At 43.3% G+C, this 18,536-nt stretch overlaps 1 protein-coding gene across 6 annotated transcripts in view; it reads right to left on the reverse strand.

Annotated features, from left to right (window-relative positions):
• LPP (LIM domain containing preferred translocation partner in lipoma) overlaps window positions 1–18,536 on the reverse strand; it is a 323,633-nt gene that overhangs the window by 41,470 nt on the left and 263,627 nt on the right. For all 6 annotated transcript variants that reach the window (XM_082288305.1, XM_082288308.1, XM_082288304.1 and 3 more), the window contains one exon: window positions 6,825–6,994. In XM_082288305.1, the coding sequence (XP_082144431.1) occupies window positions 6,825–6,994 (170 nt within the window). The remainder of the gene's footprint in view (window positions 1–6,824; window positions 6,995–18,536) is intronic.

An 18,536-nucleotide genomic window follows, 5' to 3' on the forward strand; every position in this document is an offset into this window, starting at 1 on the left:
GTTGTTATGGCTGCCAACACACACAGGAGGAAAGATCTGGATTCTAGCAAGCCATCACAAACGTCTCACACAAGCCCAGGTGTGGAGGCAGAGTCATCACCTAACATGGACACATTTTTAAACAGGGGCCATGAAAAGGAATGAAAAGTGATCCATACCTAACAAAACTTTGCACCACCAGGACTTCAGTGAATAGTTAATCAGCACTTCATGCCCAATCTTCCAACACAGATGTATCTATTAAAATGCTGTCCAGCATTATGATACTTTTCCAAAAATATCCCCCTCATGACACTGTTCTCACTGTAGCATCAAGTTGCTTTACCTTCACAATCCATAGCTGGTCTTCCTCTAAAGCAACACTCTAGTCAGCTTTCTGGAAAGTCAATTACACCGAGGTATATTGGTCTCAGAATCCATCACCAAGGTGAGCCCAGTGCAATTCTTGGCAGGGCTCACTCTCATGTCTTCCAAGAACACTATGAATTTTGCCTCTTACAGGCTTGGTTTGCAGACTTCTTGTCCTGTCCTTGTTGGACAGCAAGATGAATTGGCCCTGTCTTCTTTAATATGAGCCTCTGGGTCTCCACAGAGGAGTTCCTGTAAAGAATTACCTCATCATCTCATGGTACACTTTCTCCCCTTTCTTTATAATTCCAGTTTAGAAAGGAGGTTATTGACCTCTGCTGACTCCTCCACCCACCCACCCCTGCAAAGGAACCTTTTCCCCTGCCTCATGACAAAATAAAAGGCATGACCCATCCCCCTGTAACTGCTGGTAGGCCACTGAAAAAACAGATGCAGTCTTCCAGAGGGTCAGCTAAGTTCAGCTGTCCCAGTTCTGACAGAAGCTGCTTCATCGACATATTCTCTCACACACAATTTTTCATCTCCTAGACTCGGACTCCTGGAAGCTCAAGGTGCAGCTTATGCAATAGCATCCCATCCTCCTCTATCTATGCCCTGACTGCACTAGAACATTTACCACTCAAAGTAGTAGAGTTGAGCTTATGGCCGCCACTCCTCCTCCACCTTCCGTCTCTGTTTTTTGTATCAGCTGTTGCTGGGTGTTATCAATAGAAAAGGCTGTTACACTCTTAAGGAATTTACTAATTTTTCACTTTTACAAATGATCAGTTTACCAGACATAACAGATTTTGCTTGCCATGATTTTTTTTCCCAAGGAATTACCAACCAGGTGCAGACTAGCAAAATTAACAATGCAACAATCAATAGGAACAAAACACACCTGTGAGCGAGCCAAAACTCTGGACCTGTTTTGTGGCTGCTACACCCATTGACCACTTCTGTTGAGGGTAAGAAATACCCTGGGCTGAGCCTGCTGCTGCCTGGCACAGCCCAGCTGCATCTCTGTGCTACAGGAGCTGAGCCTTAATGCTTTTCGATCCATGGGTCACAGGTTCAGCTCCCTGCTGCCGATGACTCACACAGGAGCACCGAACTAAAACTAGCAACACCAGCTTTTTTCTAGGAGAGGATTGAAGAGCAGCATTGATCTCAATGAAATATTTCGAGGGCAGAAAAATTCCACCACGCAAAGAGTGCGTGACTTCTCTTTAGTTTATTTTATATTTTTGTTCCAGTTGTCATTTTGAATTCAAACTCTTTGGAAAGCAGGCATAATAGTCTTAATGATCCCATTGAGCAGTTTAAATTCAAATTGTGGAGCACTTGCAATACCATGCTGGCAGCACTTTCCATAAATTACTCTCAAATTCAATACATTGCTTGACAAAAACAAGAATAAAGGGCTTTTTACTTTAAAAAGAAGAAAACTTGTATCATAAAAAAAAAAATCTTTAAATTATAGTTTCTCTTTTCTGGTCCAATTTAAATTGTTACATAGTTGCTAAATTAGTGCTGTAATCCCTGCTTACAAATTGCAGAATTATTTTTAAAAATAGATGTAGTTTTACTGCAGGGAACAACCTTACACTTTAAACCCTATGTACTGCAGGAAGCTGCTCTTGCACAGCTTTCAATCAACCACACTCACGTGCACACACAGTGGGGTTTACAATACCAGTCCCATTGAAGCCAATAGCAATCTCACCAGAGATTTCAATGAGCACAAATTGAGTTAACACTGACATTTTAGAATGATTAGCAAATTTAAGCTTTCCCAGGATGCTCCATGGCACCAGTGGCTCTAGTTTACCATTTCTTAAAACATTAGCATTTGTGTTCTGTTCCTGTGTTTCTGTTGTTTTCCTATTGAACTACAGCCACTGATAGGCCAGGAAGTTAGAAGATTGTAAGAGAAAAAAACCCCTCTAAGAAATACTTTTTTCTGCTCACAAAACAAGTAATGGGGGGGTTAGCGGGGGGGAGGGAGAAGGGAAGAAAAAAAAGATGGAGCACTATGATCCCAAGTTTAAAGCTGGGGAACAGCAACAATCAGGGCATGACTTCTATACCTAATTCTTCCTCCTTCAAGCACTTCCACAGCTTTAGTACTATGGAAAGATAAACTTCACCTGCAAAAAATCCTTGTAAGTGATCTTTGGGGATGGGTTTAAGACCAGGTCCTTAATATCTCACAGTGCTCAGCAGAAACAGGAAACCTTGATCCCTGGGTCTCCACAGGGCGCTGCAGAGCACAACCACCAACTCCCCTGCTCTAGCTTGACAGACATGACAGTTTCTTTCTTTTCCTTCAATCATTCACCATTTCTAGCCCACCACTTCTCTTTCATCTGACCCTGGCTATTTCTGCTTTCCTGTACCCTTCCCAGTCCCACCATGGTCCTCTCCTCAGGTGGGTCACATTAACTTGGACACAACAGAAGAAACCCTCAGAGGCCAGAAGCATCTGCAAGATGCTTTCTGCATTAACTTATTAGTTAATGCTTTCTGAATTAACTGCAGGAGCTCAGCCCTTCCCAGCCCTCACCTGAGAGTGTACATCTCCAGCTGCCAACCACCAGACTGCCAGCAGAGGGGATAAAGAATGGAGGAAAATTTCCACGTCCTGGAGAAAGTTATCTGGAGATCAAAGAACACCCCATTCACAAAACAGCAGCATCACTCTTGCCAGACTGGTGTGTCTGGTTAACCTTGTGTTCAGTCCTTATGATAACATGGTATTTGGACAGCAGACAACTGGCACTGCTCGAACATCTTGCTCTTCAGTCTTTATAACAACAGTTCCACTGATATTACTCTAAGCCTTTTCCCTGCTCTAAGTCCAGTGCTAAAATCTCTTCAACTACTTGGAGGAAGCAAACCAAATGTTCTTTTGTCAGTAATTTGCCCTGTAAGGGAGGGGAAAAATATCCTGATAACATAGTGCAGACACAGCATTCATCACGTGCACAGCAGTGCATGGCTTACACTGGAAACCATATCATGGTATTTCAGATGCTAACTTGACTGTCATAACGACTGGGAAACATCTGTCTCCTATTAACACTTTAGTTTTTACAGTTGCTTTTAGTTCAGCAGAAGTCTCTTAATGGAGAAGACTGGTACTCTTTTAGAAATAACATCAATAATGAAAGAATCCTTGGATGCAGAGCAAAACCAGCAAACACATTGGCAACAGAACTCGCTGCACTCAGAAAATGTAACAGGAAATGGTACTGATGGGCTTTTGGGTGGGAGGATTTTTGTGTGAAAGAAATTAACTCTGGTACTCAAATTCCCATTACGAAAAATATTTCTTTTCAAACAGGTGATCAATTTCCTTAGATGTTAATTCAGACTTTTGGGGAATTTCATCTTAATTGGATCACTGATAAATAAAACCAGAAACAAAAACAACAAAGAAAACCCCTTCTGCAGGCTATTTAGCCTTGGTACTGACTAACCAGTAATTAAATACAGCTCTTGACAGTAATCTTAATTATGGCTTCACTACACCACAACTAAGAAGAGTCACACAACAAACTGAGAAGATTAGCCAATTCTAATTGTTGAAAAAATTTGTTTTTGTTTTTGTGCATAGTTTTAATGTGCATAAGGCCACAAGTCACACCAGTGAATTATTAAAAAATAATCAAAGACTTCAAGAATTTATATATCACAGCTAGGCAAGTGTTAATTTATTTTTTTTATATATAAAAGAAGCATCTATGGCTGGCATAACAGGTCGAGAGTTTTCAACTTGGGAAAATAGGGATGTGTGGTAGAAATCAGTGTGAATTAGGTAAACCAGGAAACAAGTTTCACTGAATTACTCACACTTACAACAGCTGAGAACCCTGTTTTCTCAGCTAGCCATTGCCATGAATTAGCTATGCAGTCTTGGGCCAGTCACACCTGCTGCACATTCCAGCAGAATTCAAATGCAGAGGAATCTGAGTCAAGGTACTTCTGTCCTATTTCTACAGATCTAGGGTTCCTAGTATCCAAGCTATTTTCTGATATAGGGACTTTGGGAAACACCTCTGCCCCCTCCCCCGCCCCCCCCCCCCCCCCTAAAAAAAAGAACCACCCCAAAACCAACCAATCAACAAGAAACAGAAAAAAAAAACCCAAAACCAAACAAAAATAATCAGAGGCCACATTTCAGCAGGATCCTTATGGCTAGACAGGCTAGGTTTTAAGCAGGTCATTAACTCTCAGAGTTCAGTATAACTGCATCACACATCTAAAGGCATCTAAAGACAAAAGCAGTCAGACTGTGCCTCATCAATTTAAGGGTCTCATTCATCTGCAAAGAACAACTTGCAAGACTAGCTCAAAACCTCAGTGTACTTAGGCATTCATTATCTGACTGAAACCAATGCAGGCTTCATTCCACTGAAAAATCAATGAGACATATGCTCTAGGAGAGAAATTCCTCAGGCCTAAAGCCAGTGGCACGGCAAAAGCCTAGATCCCTCGTAGATCTGGTTTTCAACACAGCAGAGTCCTGAGCTTTCTGAGAGGCACTGAGACATAGGCTCCCAACATTTGTTTCTTCCACATTTAAGAGTTTAATGTGTGCTTGGGTTTTTGTTTTTTTCTTTACTTCATCAGACTGCCAGATTCCTGCTTCCCATTTTCCACTCACAGTACCAGCTGTCCAGCTACACATATGTAGCCTCATCAGCATTGCCATCCTTTCCCCTGCATGTACAGCAGCAGATGGATCCAGACATGTTTTGGGTTAACTCCATAACCATGTTTTTGTGGACTGCACAAATAAACATTTAAAGGCCCCTTCTGGTTATATAAAAGGAAGCTATTAAACGTTTACTCTTTCCTCTGTACTCAGAGCTGCAAAGCCGTATCACAGAACATACAAATGCAGATGCAACCAGGCAATTATCGTTCCTTTATCCCTTAAATAGATAGAAGATAAATTTGAAAGAAAATGAGGAACAGAATCCTTCTCCCTTTCCTTTTTTATCCTTTTATCTCCCACTGTAGGAAGTTTACTGAACCTTTGCCAACAATTCACTCAGGCTAATGAAGTGTATAAGTAATGGGATTAAATAATCTTAAACCATTACTACAGTGGCTAATGCAGATGTTTTCCCAAACTAAAGCAGATGAGTGGTGTAGAATGCGTGCTTGATTTAAAAAAGAAGAAAAGAAAGTATCAATCTGCAAGCAGATGAAGTCAATTCCAGCCTGAAGTCAATGAAATGTTTAATTCCAGTTACATAAAGTTGCTCCAATTATATTATGAATGCACCTTCCTAAAGTCTTCAGTGCTTTGCACGTGGTTAAACTTGCCACAAAATGAACCTTAAATTTTTTATGGCGCAATCATTTTAGTGCAAACAAAAATAGAAATTATTTAAAAGGTACATATTCCACCAAAAGATGGTTTAGCTTTTAAAAGCAAATTAACAAGGCCCATCTATCACTGCCATTGTAAATAAGACACAATCCTCCCTTTTTATATTCAGTATTTCAGTAACAATCTCACTGTGAAGGCTCTGTAGAAATAAAAAGAACAATGAGATACTGGTGGCATTTCAGAAATATTATCGTATTATTGCTCTAATTATCACTGGAATGCCAGAAATGTCAAGAAAAACATCAATTTTTACTTTTGGAAGTGTAAATCCAATTCTGGAAGGGTCTCAGGTCCAGTGTTTGTACAAACTCAAGAGAAAGATCTGTCAGTGCTTTAAGATCACTCCAGCGCTTTTCTTACTTTAAGTTACAAGGATAATCCTAATATACTGGATGCTAAGGCCAGACCAAGGTAAGGCCTCAGGCACATGATGGGATGTTTCTTTAATTTGCATCTGTGCAACTGGTTCCAGCTACTGTTATGGGAGCCTCTTAAAATGTGCAGCTCCTCAGAGCAACTGTTAATTGTTTGCTTTAAGACCTTGTTGGAGGCATGTAATTTTACAGTAACATAAACTTCAAAAGATATCTAATCCAAAGACCCTTAGTTTCTTAGTTTCTTTCTTAGAAAGTCTTCCATTAAGCAAGGCAAAAGTCTTGATTTTAGAAGTTTCAGTGCTTTCTTGCATCCCACCTCCTTAATCTTAGTGGGCACCACAGTCTGTAACCATTTTGGTATCAGGTTTCTCAACACAGAAAGCTGACAACCACACGACTGCTAGAAAATGACTGCATAGTCTCCTCCTTACAGAGATGAAACAATCACAAAACCCAGCTTTTTCTCCTGCTGTGTCCACTTCATTTCAGAGTCAGGTCAGACCAGGAAATGGAATTCACCCACTACACTCAAAAGACCAGAGTTCTTCTGAAGCCCATGAAAAAACTTGGTGCTCATGGTACTGCCGCAGGGTTGTCGGATTTTTAACCGTAAGGCAACCCCACAGCAATGAAAGAAATAAATGTTTCCAATGTCTGTGCATTAAAATCAGGGCACAAAGAGAACGGGTACTTACAATGTAGCAGGGTTCACAGTAAGCTTTCTTCTCCACAGCGTAGAAAGGCTGTCCCCTCAGCTTGTTGTTGCACATTATGCAGGTGAAACACTCCACGTGGAAGACTTGGTCCATGGCTGTGCAACCAGTGCCTTCTCCAACAACATTCTCCCCGCAGCGGGCACAGCGTCCTGTCACCAGAGGGAAATGACAGGAGTCAAAGCAAGACCCTTGTTTCAGCTGCTGAGGAGGTCCCTCCACTCACCCATGGCTACAGATCAGGTGAGGGGGATACAGCAGCTCAGTCCACAGAAAAACAGTTTGTGCCACTGCTGTCAAAGATCCAACGCCACTGGAAGGCACTCTGGTGCTGGTCCATATGAAAAGATCTACAAAGGACTGAAACTGGCTCCCAAGACAGCACTCATGTCAGTTGTGCTGCTGCAAGCCAGCAATCATTGTAAGGATACTTAGCTCCAGATACAAACCACTCAGCTATCATCTAACCCAGGTATATAGTCATCCTCAGCTCCTCAGTTAGATAGGATAAACCTCTGCCTTAAGCCTTGCTTCCACATGAAAAGATTTTGTGGTAGGAAGCCTCATAAAGCTGACTGGTGGCAGCACAATTTAAAGAGAAGTTTTTGCTTGTACAGCTTAAACCAATTCTCTCAATGGAGCCAATTAAATTTTTTCCTGTTCAAAGATTAATACAGATTAACACACCGTGTCTATTTAAAGCACAGAAACTATTCCTAAAGAAACTGATGTGTGGATACTTTATTCTTAACATCCTTCAAGAAAGGTGTATCAGAAACTGCTGGTAAAGACTCAAAGTACAGACAAACCTTAAGAGCTGTCTGTTTCTGAACAAGGTCCTTAATGTCACATACAAATACATAACAAGAAGTCTGCAGACACACACAGGTACAAAAGGCTTGCTGCCTTGCTCAAATTGTTGCTAAAGATGTTATGTGGCAGATAGATTTAAAGTGAAGACAAGATTTTCTCAGATCAGGGGAAAAACATTTCCCTAGGCAAGACTGTGGTGCAGAGATAATGGAAGAGGTGTGTGGAAGGCACACCTCTGCCATTTTTCTCTTCCATTGGAGTTCTAGAAAATGGAGATAGCCCATGAAGGTCTGATGTCCTTACACAACAATCAATGTTGAAAATGGAAGGCATTAAGGACGATGTCATCCACTCTACACAAGAGAACCCCACCAAAGGTAATAGAACAACTCTGATCTGGGACATTGCCCCACTCAAAATGGTACTCCAGTATAAAAATAACTTCTGGGCCTTGCAGCCTTGGGGCCCTGCACTTCTTGAAGGCTTCATGGGTGGAGTGGTGTGGTTAGTGAGGGTGGGAAGGGAAACAAAAGCTCAGGTACAAGCAGGAAGGCAGACTGAGTTCAATATAGAATTTTTCATTAAGGCGTATAGAAACAATATGTACCTGATAACAATTACATAATCCAGCAACGACACAATGTTCTCTCATACCATGGTCTGTGTTTATTGGCCTTTTCATGCAAATACTGCACAACTTCCTATAGGGGCTTAGACCTTTCCTGTCATCCCAAGAGCAGGACTGCTGCCCTTCACTGTGCACTGTCATAGTCCTCACACTCATGACTTCTTTCTCCGCCTGTCCCAGACTCCAACAAGCTACATTCAGGGGAAAAAAGTATGTAAGCTACTTTTGAATCCCTCAGGATGTGGCAGGATGATATATATACACATTTGCGATATATTAAGAAAGTTTGGAAAAGAACCCAGATCATTACAATTTGCTTCAATGGCATACCCGTAGTTGGCTTTCTACAGGACAGACAGTTTCTGACTCAAACAGCTCCCAGCCTGAGCAATGTGGAGGGAGAAGTCACCAGATGAATCCAGACAAGTCTGGAAGTCCCCCAAATGGAATTAATAATGCTGCATTTAAACTTTACTTTCCTTAGCATTTGTTATTAGGGTTTTGATTGTCACTGTTGGGCTTTAATCACTCCACTGTAACACTTCAAGAGAGGACTCCTTTTTTATGAGCAGAAAAAGAATTCAGGTTTCCCAGCATGGTAGTGGGGCTACAGAGCACAGGAGAAGAATGGAAAAAACCATGAGGGCTAAGAAGAAAAAAAACCCAAACCCACTGGAGGGAACCACAGGAGCAAGCACCGCACTGGGAAGGAGGCAGAAGACACCCCCTGTGTACCATGGGAGAGCCCTGCTCAGCCCTGCGTGTGGACAGCACAGAGCTGCTCCAGGGCCTTCTCCAAACATCTTGTGTAGCTGGGCTGTAATACGAAGAGACGTCTGGGGAGCAGTTAATATCTCTCTATATAAAACATGAAATTGAAAGCCATTAGTGTATTACTTTACACAGTGTTTTTCCAGAGGGAATATTCTGCTGAAGAATTTATTTTCCCTAGTGTGCCATTCTGTGATCATCCGGTATTATTTTTATGAGGCATTTGGACATGGAATAATGTAGTGTCTATGCAAACACTTCTCAGCTTTCTTTGTTAACATCTGAGCAGAACATGTGGGAATCTTTTCTTCCCCTCCTCCTCTTCTCACATTCATAATTTAGCCAGCTCTTGTGTGCTTCAGCATTTATCTTCCACTTTGACCAAGGCATCTCTCCATTTGCTGACGAAGCTGTCTACATGGAGACCATACTTCTGTCTGTACTTGTGCCAGGAGACCTGTGTCTGTTTCTAACTCAAATAATCTCTGACAAGTCACTCGGTGCCTTTGTACCTCTGTTCCCTCTTCGAGCAAAGGGCATAAAGACATCTTCTCTGCCTCCCAAAGGTGCCCTGAGGCTACATTCCTCCATAGCTCTGAGGTATTCCCCAACTACACTGCTGGTGGTCAGATACAAACCAAAGAGTAGCACAGCACAAGTCTTGGCCAACTTCTCCCCTTTAAGTTGGTTTCCTGAGGCTTTCCTTCCTCTTTCTGGGTTTTTCCACAGAAGATTCCCACTGAGGCAGTGACAGACTTAACCTGTCTACATTTATGAGAAGCCCAGTTTCTGCTATTAAGTACACAGACAGAAATACTTCTATAAACTCTCACACAGGAAAGCTTAAAGAAAGCTTCCTTTTTTATAAGTTTATATACAAATTATAACACAGTGGCCTTGAGCAAACCATGTTTTTCATGAGACATGGCCACTCCAGTGAGAATCAAAACACAAGCTCTGTGCCTAGCAACTGACTCATTCACCCAAAAGGTAAAAGCAAATAAGCCAAAATATTCAAATTTGGGAGCTTACAGTTGGGTGGCTGGATCCACCTAAAGGCACGTGGGCAAATACACGATCGATCTGGTTTGCAGAGATGTGACCAACTGGAGACTGCACCTTCTGCAGACCTTGGTGCAATCTGGGAACTCACAAGACTTCTGCAAAAGCCTGTCTCTTCTCCCAACTCTGGCAACTCGCTCAAATGTAGCTGGAAATGGCTATTAGTTTCAAGTGTTGGTGAGGGAGGAACTGACAAGCAGACAGGCACATGCACACAGGCACTTCGATTGCACAAGCTTCATTTCCTTAGAAAACCAGAAAAACCCCACTAAAAACAATGTATCTATCATTATGTCTGATAAAAACAAAACAAAGGTCTGCTTTTCCCGTGTGCCAGTTACCAACAGCGAAGGTATTTGTGGTTGGGCTCACCACAATTAAGTGCCCACACATGTTCCCTATTTTAATATTTTCACACTGGCTCAAATAACCCAGTCCGTTGTGTGCAGAACACCCATGAGTGAACACAGAACAAGTTGCACTGCTTATTGGGAAAGAAGTAGCAAAGGCAAAGTTTGCAAAACTCAAGAACAAACAGATTGCACAAAAAAGATTACACAAATAATCTAAGAGAAAAATAGCAAGCAGCGTATTACAGTAGAAACACAGAACAACGTGACCCATTTGCTTCCCACAGAGACAAACAGCATTTAAAAGGCAGCTTAAAGACAAAGGACAAAATTAGCTCTAAACTGCATGAAGATGAAACTATGTCATTTCAACATTCTTCTTTTGCCCCTTCAGCCCTTTTTAGATCCTTTTTCAAGATCATTTCAGCAGAACTAGAAGGAGATATGTTGGCAGCAAGCCTGGGAGACCGGAGTCCTCTATTTTTGCGTGGAAGAGGTTCATAACCTCGGCCGTGCTGTGACCTTCCTTCAGCCCAGCCCAGCTACCACATGTTGGTCTTACCTTGGGGAGACATACAGAAGTGCCCACAGAGGCTTCCCTGCTGAAAATGCCATCATTAGTGAGTGAATCACATGGAAACACTTCAGCAGCTGAAAGGATACATCAGCTACTATACTCCTTTCTGAAACCTCCTCACTTACTGTCTTCTGTTATGTAAAAAATATGAAATATTGTGAATCTGAAGGAAGAGGGGGAAGGGAGGAGCTCATAATCCACATGATGCCATGTTCTAACTTTTTGTTATCTCATTACTGTTATCACATGGTTTTTGCCTATACCACCACAGATCCTGGCTGCTCCAATTATGGAACAGATCCATTCTGCTGGGTATTGGAGAAACACAGAATTCAAAGAAGGGCCCAACTGCAGGAGTTTACAACCTAATACAAGCAATAACCACAGGGTAGTGATAGGAAATAGAAGGAAACAATCAGACAAAACCAGTCAGCAAGGGAAGCTGTGGTGTCAGTACTCTACACATTTTACTGTTGATGAGGAGTCTGTAGACAGCACAGCAAAGGAAAAGTGAAGGAAGAATTTGAAAGAGGACCCGGAGGGAGTTTAAAGGAAGTTTAATGGAATGCTTCTGAGGAAAGGACAAAGATAACACAAAAGAGAATGTAAGTGCTTGAAGATTGAACATAGACGCCTTCAGATGGGAAGGATGAGTTGGTATGTCACTAGAGAATACTAGCGGGAAAAGGGCGGGAATAGGTCATTACAGGTCATGCAGGTAAAGACATGAAGCTTCTGTTTGATATGAGGCAGAAATGAAACCAGAGGAGAGATGTTTAGGAGTTGGATTTGATGATCCTTGTAGGCCTTTCCAACTCAGGATATTCTATGACTCTACGACTAAGAGGCAGGAATGATCTGGCCTAAGTTACAAGCCAGAGAGTTATTTCTGCAGCTAGTTGAGCCTGAACAGAGAGAAATTGCATTTTTTGAAAAGCTTGTTGCAGAGATTCAAGGTCACTGGAGCTTGGATGCAGGTTTTAACTGTGAAGATGAATAGGAAAGGCCATACTCTGAGCTGTTACTCAGTAAGATTCTTAAGATTTGGCCAGAAACTGGGCCTGATCTGGCGATAAGGAATTAGGCATGGGGTATCCAACCTTACCTGGGACACACATCAGTTTTAAACGTCAGATTGGGAACGTGTGAGCCAATGGAACAAATGTCCACCACTGAAGATGGATGATGGAGTGGGTATATGTCATACTAATGCTTATGGCATAATATTCTGATAGCAATCACACTCGAGACAAAGACAAAGGCAATGTAACTCCAAGCAGCTGGCTTGAGATGCTCCTGTTTGCACATCCAGGGACTTCAATAACCTTTTCTAGGCTACAGCATTATTTTTCTGTCATACCTACTTCGACACTAAGGCACTGGCAGCACCACTGTGATGTACAGTGCCTAACACAGACAATTCAGGCAGTAACTACAGATGCCAAGAGCAGAGAAACAGAAAGAAAATGTGCAAACCTCTCCACTAAAGGCTTAAATTCATGAATTCAAAGCATGCATTCTATCTAGAGAAGAGATAGGGGATAATTTTCTGATAAAAGCATCAAAGTAGGGAGGTTCTGCATTTGCTGAAATGTGGGGAAAAAGCGTTGATATCTCAAAAAGCTCTGCATGATGGAAAAAACTGTTTCCCACCTAACTGTACTGTGGGAATACACCACAAGGTCATATCCTCGGTGCCTATCAATTACACAATTTCCCTTGATCACCTAAGTGTATTCCCCAGTTCTCACTGCAGCCCTGATACACAATGCAAGAAAGAACTAAAAAAATACAGCATGCTGCCTTTTCAAAACTGTACCAAGAACATTTTTAGAATACATAAATACATTGAACAAAATATCTCACTGAAAGTTCCCCTGGCAGCCTCAAGACACCCAGTATTTCCGCTGTGTTATTTTTCTAATCATCTCTGTTTAGAGTTCGCCAGCGAATGCATTTTAGAGATTCATGACACATTCTGCTTTTGGATGGCTTTGAATCAGCTGGCAGTAAATGTGGAAAAATCATTATTCCTAATGAAGAAATATTGATGACAGAACAGCATTTCGAGGACAACGTTGACCATAAGTCAACAATGTAACAAGACTTCCCCCTCTCTCCCTCCTCTTTCCTAGTGACTTTTATCCAAGGGTTTTCAAGCATTTTCCAAGTACATGGGATTCCTCAGGTCACCTATGTCAGACAGGCACAATTACTCCACTTTAAAGGGATACAAGAGCACAAATTGATTGTTATGATAACAGTGTAACAGCAGACCTTAACTTAGTACACTCTAATCAAGTTAAGTCTCAATGTTCTCAATGTGCAACTCAGAAGCACCCAAGAAATCCTGGGTTCTTTGATTCATCCAAAGGCAATAAAAGAGGGATCTCTGACCCACAAGGGAAGGTTTATTCCCTTCCTACAGTGAATGGGAGGTATGTGTCTAACTGATTATGCTAGACAAAGATGTGTTGATCATATTTGTCCCAGACTAATTCTGACATTTTGGCACTTGGGGCACTGCAATAATGGTACAAAGGGAAACCCAAACGCATTTTGTGCATTTTGTAGAAAATGGTATTATTTAGCTCATCTTACCCTTGCCTTCCTTACCTACCGTTCTCTTGCTTTTGAACTCAGGACTTTTCACTGAGTGCAAAGCCCTTGGCAATGGTTTATTGTGCCAGGATCCAAGCTTGAAGTATCACCATTTGACAGTAGCAGGCTGTATGCATCAACTGTCTTACACAGCCTTTGGACACGAGACAGATCAATCTTAATTCCCTCTTCTTCAGCAGACGTCAGAAAACACAATCTTTCACAGTAAACACAGCTTCATGCTGCAATGTGTGCCTGAAACACTTCATAAATTAAATCCAAGGCCGTGATTTAATTACTGTGTCCTGGTTATTCTGCTTTAACCGTGTTGCACTTATACTCCAGATGTACAGGTCCCTGCAGTGACCTACTTGTCATTTGTACTGTACAGCACTGTGCAGTAGCTGCACTCTCGTGTTGCTTGCATCCCTTTCCTCTGACCACAACACAACTTCATACTCTCACTTTGCTTGGCTGTAAAAACCTGACACATTCTCAGTATGCCCCGGAGGTCCCATTCCACACCACAGAGCAAACACACTGCAACTGTGCAGGCTCACTCTGCCAACACTTTACCTTTTCAAACATTTCTTCATGGTGCTTATCACAAGATTACTGTCCCAGCTGACCTCTGGCCCTCACAGTGAACCTTTCCAACACCCCAGGGAAGGTAGAGGACTGTTAGGACACCCAACATGCAGGCAGGGAACTTGAGACCCACACAGGTTAAATAACTCTCCAAGGGTCACACAAGAAGTTTCGGATGGAGCCAGGAACTGAAACCGTATCTTCTCAATCACGGTCTGGTTTCTTTAACCACAAGACCATTTCTGAAAAGGCCTGATGGTGAGAAGGGCTTGTGGCATCAAACTCAGTTTCAGAGGAAGCTTCCAGCGCCCGTCTTGCTGAAATCCCCTCCCCAGGAGGAGGAATGTGCTCCTTGTGTGGACCATGGCATCACTCTCTGGCAGCCTGGCTGAGCCACATAGCAACTGAGCACACGGAGTTCTGTGCCTCTGCTACTGTCCTCTGTTTAATGACAGAGAAAGAAAGGTCTCTGTTTCCTTCAGCATCTGCGTGGTGGTGATCCTTTACACATCTACATCACCTTTTCCTCAACATCCTGGGACACAAGACAATTTGTTTCTATTGTAAAGCAATTACAATTAGAGGTACCTCCCCAAATTATTGCAGCCACAATGCATCAGTACCACAACGCATCAGTACCACAACATGGAGAGGATCGCCCCCTGATTTTCCCACAAAACTATAAAAATTCAGGTTGAACAGAATCTTGAGAAGACATGGAAACTATCTTACTGCTTCGAAGGCAGCATCAACTCTCTCTACTGTATTCTTGACAGATACTTGTTTAATCTGCTCCTAAAAACCTCCAGCAACTGAGATTTCACCAACCACTCAGACAAAAGATCTCAGTGAGTAGCTAACCATAGCACTAGTGAGCCTTTCCGCCATCCAGCCACAATGCCGCTCGCAGCAAGCCAAGCCAATGCCTCTTTACTGTTCATGATGGACATAAAGAAAATGGATAGGCTCGGGAGGGCCTACACCAATTGTACAGGATCGAATGGAAGATGCCCCCCCTCGCAGGCAAGCGTGTCCCTGAGCCCCACACATCGATGAGGTACCAGTCCCCAAGGTGGATGATGTGCAGTGAGCATGCCAGCCCAGTGGGGGTCAGTGATGCTCTACAATATTTAAGGTCCCAGACACCTTTTTTGCAGCATGCTTCGCCTTTTTTTTTTTTCTCCTGTTGTTGTTGTTACATTGTGTCAACTTTTTGGCACGTGTTTTACCATGTGCAAACGGCTTGAAATAGAGCCCCACTAACATCTGGAGATTAAAAAAAAAAAAAAGAGGGTGAAAAGAAGAGCGGGAGAGAGGAAACATTCCTCCCTTTGCTAAACGATCAAGGAAATGCAAGGCAGAGAGTAAAATGTACTCTATTTCCTTTAGAAATGTTTCCTTTAATGCCGATGAAAGCTGCCAGATGACAGAGACTACGGCTGTATATCCACTGAGGAGCCGGGCTCGGGAAGCAGAGGAACGAGCTGTTAGCGCAGCTTTGCCAGGACGGGGGTGTCCCTGGCAGCCACAGCAATTCCTCCTCCAGCCCCTGCCTCGGCCGGGCTCTCCAACGCGGCAAAGGCGGTGCCGTGTCCCAGGGTGTGTGCTGGGCACTCCCTGCTACCTGCTTCCCCTCCCTACTGCTCCCAGCCTGGGCTGAACTAGGCACGGGTATGGTAAAGAAAAGTAGCTTTAAGCTGCAAGTGTAGAGTTGGATTGAAAGAAGTAACAGTTCATAATTATTCGTTTTAATTAAAAACGCGTTCGTGTTCGGGGGCAAGACTTTCAAAGCACCGATTTGCACAAAAAACCCCAGCCAAGAAATACTTAACTAAGGAGTGCAATCATTTCATTTGGTAAAAAAAAAATTTAAAAAAATCATACTTTTACAGAAGTCCCTCACATTCCTGTGCCATTACTCCTCTCCTTCAGAGCAAACTGATTGCATACAGTAAGTTAAAAAAGCAAGAGACATAGAAACCACTTTTTTCTTTTCTTTCAAAATAAAAATCGGGCAAAATTCATAAAGGCTGTAAGAAAGTGGGCCTTTCCCAGGCTTTCAAAAGCTGAGAAACCTCTTATTTTATTGTATTTTATTTTCATAGGAAAGTGAGAGTTTCTAAACCAAAAATGACTCTTCTCCTTGGAACACATCACTAACGTTGAAATCTTATTTTTTAGTGAGATGTTACCAATACCTGGCATCCAGGGAACAACCTCAGCAGCTCTCTGCTAAAGCCCTGGTGAAGGTGAGGCTACCAGCCAAATCCTAGTGGGGCTGACAGGAAACCTCTCTGCAGGCAACTTATCCCAAATTCTGTGAGGGTTTACCCCTCCTTGGAAGGACCTTAGCAAGGGAAACAGTTGCTGGCTGAGCAGTAGACCGGACAAATTTTGGCAGTTTTGGTGATCCCAACTGCAACAACTACTGAGCCACTCCCTTTGCACTCGCAGTTGCAAAGCCATGTTGCTCAATAAACCCTGGACAGTGAAAACACCAAATATATGATGGCACACAAGGTGAGCAACCATGCTTGTATGAATCTCCTGCAGGGAAAGGAAGGCAGGATACCAGGCAGAAATCACTCCTCCTCCCACCCTCATCAGGGGCCACGAGCAGGGGGACATTTCCTGAGCTATCCCCCAGCCCACTAGGCTTGTTCTGTAATGCACCAAATTTCAGGATCCTCTTTTGGAAAGCCACAAAAAATACCTTGTCATTACTGGGGGTGCCAGTGGCAGCAGCCCCAGGCAGCAGCTGTGTGGGGCAGCTCTGCCCAGCACATCTGGGTCCCCTGGCAGGTGTCTCTCTGAGCATGCTGTCCCAGCCTGCCCCCCTCCCTGACTCAGGAGATCAGCCTTACTGGTAGAGCAGTGGAGGGTGATTTCAGGGGCTGCTCAACCTGGCCCCGTCCATAAGCAATGGCTGTAACACAGAGCAGAGATGTAGGCCAGATGAGCTGCTCTCCTCAGAGGCTTGGTGCTCGCTGTGCACTAAGTGGGTTCACGCAGCTTCTCCCAGCCACTCCTCCAGCTGGGGAGGACCAGCGACTGCCTGTCCATAGGCTCATGCTGCTGCTCAGTGCAAGCACACCTTAAACATAGATCAAATTCTCCTGAGCTTTCAGCTTTCTTACAGAGCTGAAGCAAGAGTGCAGTCAGAAGGGACTCACACTGATATAGACAGCAGTCTTTTATGTCTAGGCCAAAAATTGAGTTATCTTTTATCACATTCCCGAAGGACTGTGGTTGGGTTTGCCACTTCCAGCATGGAAGAAGGCTCAAGGAGCTCAAGCAGTGGGGCACAGCTCTGGGATGTTAGGTGCAGGACAAACACAGAGCAAACAATGTCCCTTTTCAAAAAGAGTTTAATCTCCAACTGGGTCCATGTTGCACAAGGGCACTTCAAACCACTTCTGCCCCCCTGCCCAGCCAATCCATTTCATAAGCCCACGACAGGCACCATCAGTGTGTTGAGCAGACTCGAGTCCAGCCAAAAATCACATCCACGGCTGGGCATGAATGACACAATTCACTCTTCCATAGCCTGACTGTGCTCCAGCTGGTATTTGGCAGCTTTTCTCTGCCTCACTGGGAAGGCAATAGCATGAACTGATTTTTACCAAAGGCTCTGTTCAGTGGTGAAGATGAAATTGCCTGAGTAATGGCAAAGTTTTGAGACAGAGATGCTTCCTGTACTGTTGGCTCTGGCCTACCAACCTGGAATGCCTCCTGCATGCCTGCCTGGGGAAAAACATCTGACAAACCCCAAAAAACAGGGAGGGAACTTATCTCCCCACTGCCAAAAGTGAAAAAAAGAACAAAAAAGTGAGGAAAGGCTGGATCTGACAAAGAGTAGTGTCCTGAACAAATGGCAGCTCTCACAGGCCCAACAATGTTAAGGCCTGAGGTTTTCAAAGGTGCCTGGCTGCAGTAGAAGATGTCACACCAAATTTCAACCAGCACCTCATTTATTAAAGGTCTTTTGAAAACCCTGCCTTTCACAATCCGGCACCAGCCCAAAGCTTCCTTGCTGTTTTGAAACACGCGCTGTCTGTGTGTTGACAGCAGCCCTGCCGTAAATCACATCCCTCAGCCACTGGAAACCACCTCACCTGTAGGCCGAGCATCCACTGTTCCTTGCAATGAATTCCATCACTCCAAATTTCTCAGTACCTGGAATCAACTAATGCTAGTTTTTTTCCTCATTAAAGCAACCTACTGGACAGAGGTTTCCTTCTTCACCCCAAAATCTGAGACCTTTCCAACCCGGTACAAGGAAGGTCCAGTATTTGTTTACTCTC

Source organism: Coloeus monedula (assembly GCF_965178545.1).
Source record: "Coloeus monedula genome assembly, chromosome: 10".
NCBI classification, from domain to species: domain Eukaryota; kingdom Metazoa; phylum Chordata; class Aves; order Passeriformes; family Corvidae; genus Coloeus; species Coloeus monedula.